Source organism: Mastomys coucha, unplaced genomic scaffold (assembly GCF_008632895.1).
Source record: "Mastomys coucha isolate ucsf_1 unplaced genomic scaffold, UCSF_Mcou_1 pScaffold21, whole genome shotgun sequence".
Classification (NCBI taxonomy): Eukaryota; Metazoa; Chordata; class Mammalia; order Rodentia; family Muridae; genus Mastomys; species Mastomys coucha.
Window position 1 is genome coordinate 192,146,088 of NW_022196904.1, and position 2,479 is coordinate 192,148,566.

Genomic DNA, 2,479 nt, shown 5'->3' on the forward strand with positions numbered 1-2,479 from the left:
AAAAAAAAAAAAACAAACAAACAAACAAAAAAAGGAGCACCTTTGTCTTGTTTTAATCTTTAATAAGTCCTTCCTAAAAGAAGTTAAAACTTAGTTTTGTAAAATGCTATATTACCTGGGTGAGGAAACATGGACTCTGACACAGACATGACTAAAACCTGGGAGTCTAATCAGGTTACTTTGTGAATGGCAAGATGATATTACTTACCAGATTGATTGTTCATCAAAGTGCTATTAGTTTAAAAGATACCTAAAGACCAATCAAAAGATGGCTAAATAAACTTAGATACGTAAAGTAAGGGAGAACAATCACCAAAGTACTCAACGAAAGGACAGTGATAGAAACCAGAGGAATGGCAAATACAAAGGACAGACAGAGCAGAAAGCTGACTTTCAGGGATTCAGAGAGTTGAGAATTAAAAAGCAAACTATTTAAAACATAATAAACAGCTTTTGGGTTTCATCTACAACTGGCACACAATACCTAGGCTACAATAGGTAAAACAACAATAACATATATATGTATATATAAAAAAACATATGTATGCATATAATGTATGTATGTATGTATATGTGTATTATATATGTATATGTGTATATATACATGTATATATAATACACATATATAACACATATATGTGTAATATATGTTAATGCGTAACTTGTGTTCAGTTAAAAAAAGGTGAAAACAATTTAATAGGCAAAGTTGCATATTTTAGAAAATGTAGCTCTGGCTAAATTGAGAAAAAAGGAAACAAAACCCTTGGGCAAATGAGGTAGCTCAGCATGTAAAGATGAGATACCTGACACCAAGCCTAATGACTTGAGTGTACCCTGGGACCCACACAGTGGGAGGAAAAACAACTACAGAACAGCATGTGGCACATGTACACACTGCCCCAATACACAAGATAAACATAAAAAAGAATACAAGGTGAGTGAAAAACAGCCTCAAACACAGTCTACTGTAGGAACTACTGCTCACCTTAATGTGAACCCTGGTTACCTAATGTGTATCAGTTTTCTAGGCCGTTACTTCCACTCAGAATCCAAGTAGGATCAAGCTCTGGTGCAAAGCTAGTGTGTGTTTGAGGGAAAAACCAGGAGACCAGGCACTCCAGTGAGAGTTTTCTGCTGTTACCCAGATATTAAGATCATCTGCAAGAGTTTGCCAATAGCTGGCTTCAGTTGTTCATACTGAAAGTGTTAGAAACTAGTAAGAGAAAACACTCTTGAAAGAGAACTCAAATTCAAAAAACAAGGTATGTATGTATGTATATGTGTGTGTATATGTGTGTGTGTATGTGTGTATATATATGTATATAATGTATATAATATATACACATGTATATATGTGTATATGTATGTATGCATTAAAATTTTACCAGATAGTGAAGTTAACAGAGAAAAACAAGGTTTTCAATAAAAGAAATGGAGACATGGTATTAGGTAAAATCAGTTATGGATAAAATAGATCCCAAAGAAAAAGTCACATAATTTATCTCAAAATTTCCATCTACTCTGAAGATTAGATCATTTAGTCACTATCTAACTAGAAAGTATAAACTTGGGCTGAAGAGATGGCTCAGAGGTTAAGAGCACTGACTACTCTTCTGAAGGTCCTGAGTTCAAATCAGAGAACCACATGGTGGCTCACAACCATCCGTAATGAGATCTGACTCCCTCTTCTGAAGTGTCTGAAGACAGCTACAGTGTACTTACATATAATAAATAAATAAATCTTTAAAAAAAAATGAAAGTATAAACTTGTGTGTTAAGATCCCAACTGTTCACCCAACAGCCTAGCTTTACCCTATCAGAAACACTCAAAGCAGCAAACACCGATGCACTCAACTTCTTACCTGCAGCTCCTTGGAGACTCGCTCTAAGTGGCTGGTTATTTTTTTAATCAGATCACTGTACATCTGTTCTGAGTGCTGCTGGCAGACACACTTATACACACAACTGCAAGAAGAAACAAGGCACAGAAACCAAGTCAATGAGGAAGTATTCCATGCAATCCCATGTTAAAGCACATGTACAAAATACAAATCACCAACCTAAAACAGCTACTAATCAACCAGAAACTAAGAAAAACCTACTCTCCCTAGTCAGAATTCTGATGGAAAGGACGTTGTCAACTAACTTCAAATGACCTGGGTAGTATAATTAAATAGGCATAAGGAATCAAAACTTGAGTGATGATTTATGGTCTAAATATGGTAACTCCTTATAAACTACCTACTCTCACTCTTTTTAAAAAAAATACATGTCAAAATAAGAAATAGAGTAATAACCAGCATAAAGTTTCTAACTCACAAAGATGTTTGCAATACATCCTCCTTGTATACCAGTTGTGTTCCTACCCTAGTTCCTAATCTGATGCTTCCATTTACCAGAGGCTAGGTAATAAAATACCAAAGAGAACTAGAATTGCATCACTAAGCATCAACAGAGCTAACAAGGATCTCCCTAAAAA

General features: G+C 35.0%; 1 protein-coding gene across 4 annotated transcripts in view; it reads right to left on the bottom strand.

The window, feature by feature from the left end:
* The window catches only part of Cacul1 (CDK2 associated cullin domain 1), a 60,865-nt gene that overhangs the window by 38,752 nt on the left and 19,634 nt on the right, over positions 1-2,479 (bottom strand). For all 4 annotated transcript variants that reach the window (XM_031390869.1, XM_031390866.1, XM_031390868.1 and 1 more), the window contains exon 3: positions 1,863-1,965. In XM_031390869.1, coding sequence (XP_031246729.1) covers positions 1,863-1,965 — 103 coding nt within the window. The remainder of the gene's footprint in view (positions 1-1,862; positions 1,966-2,479) is intronic.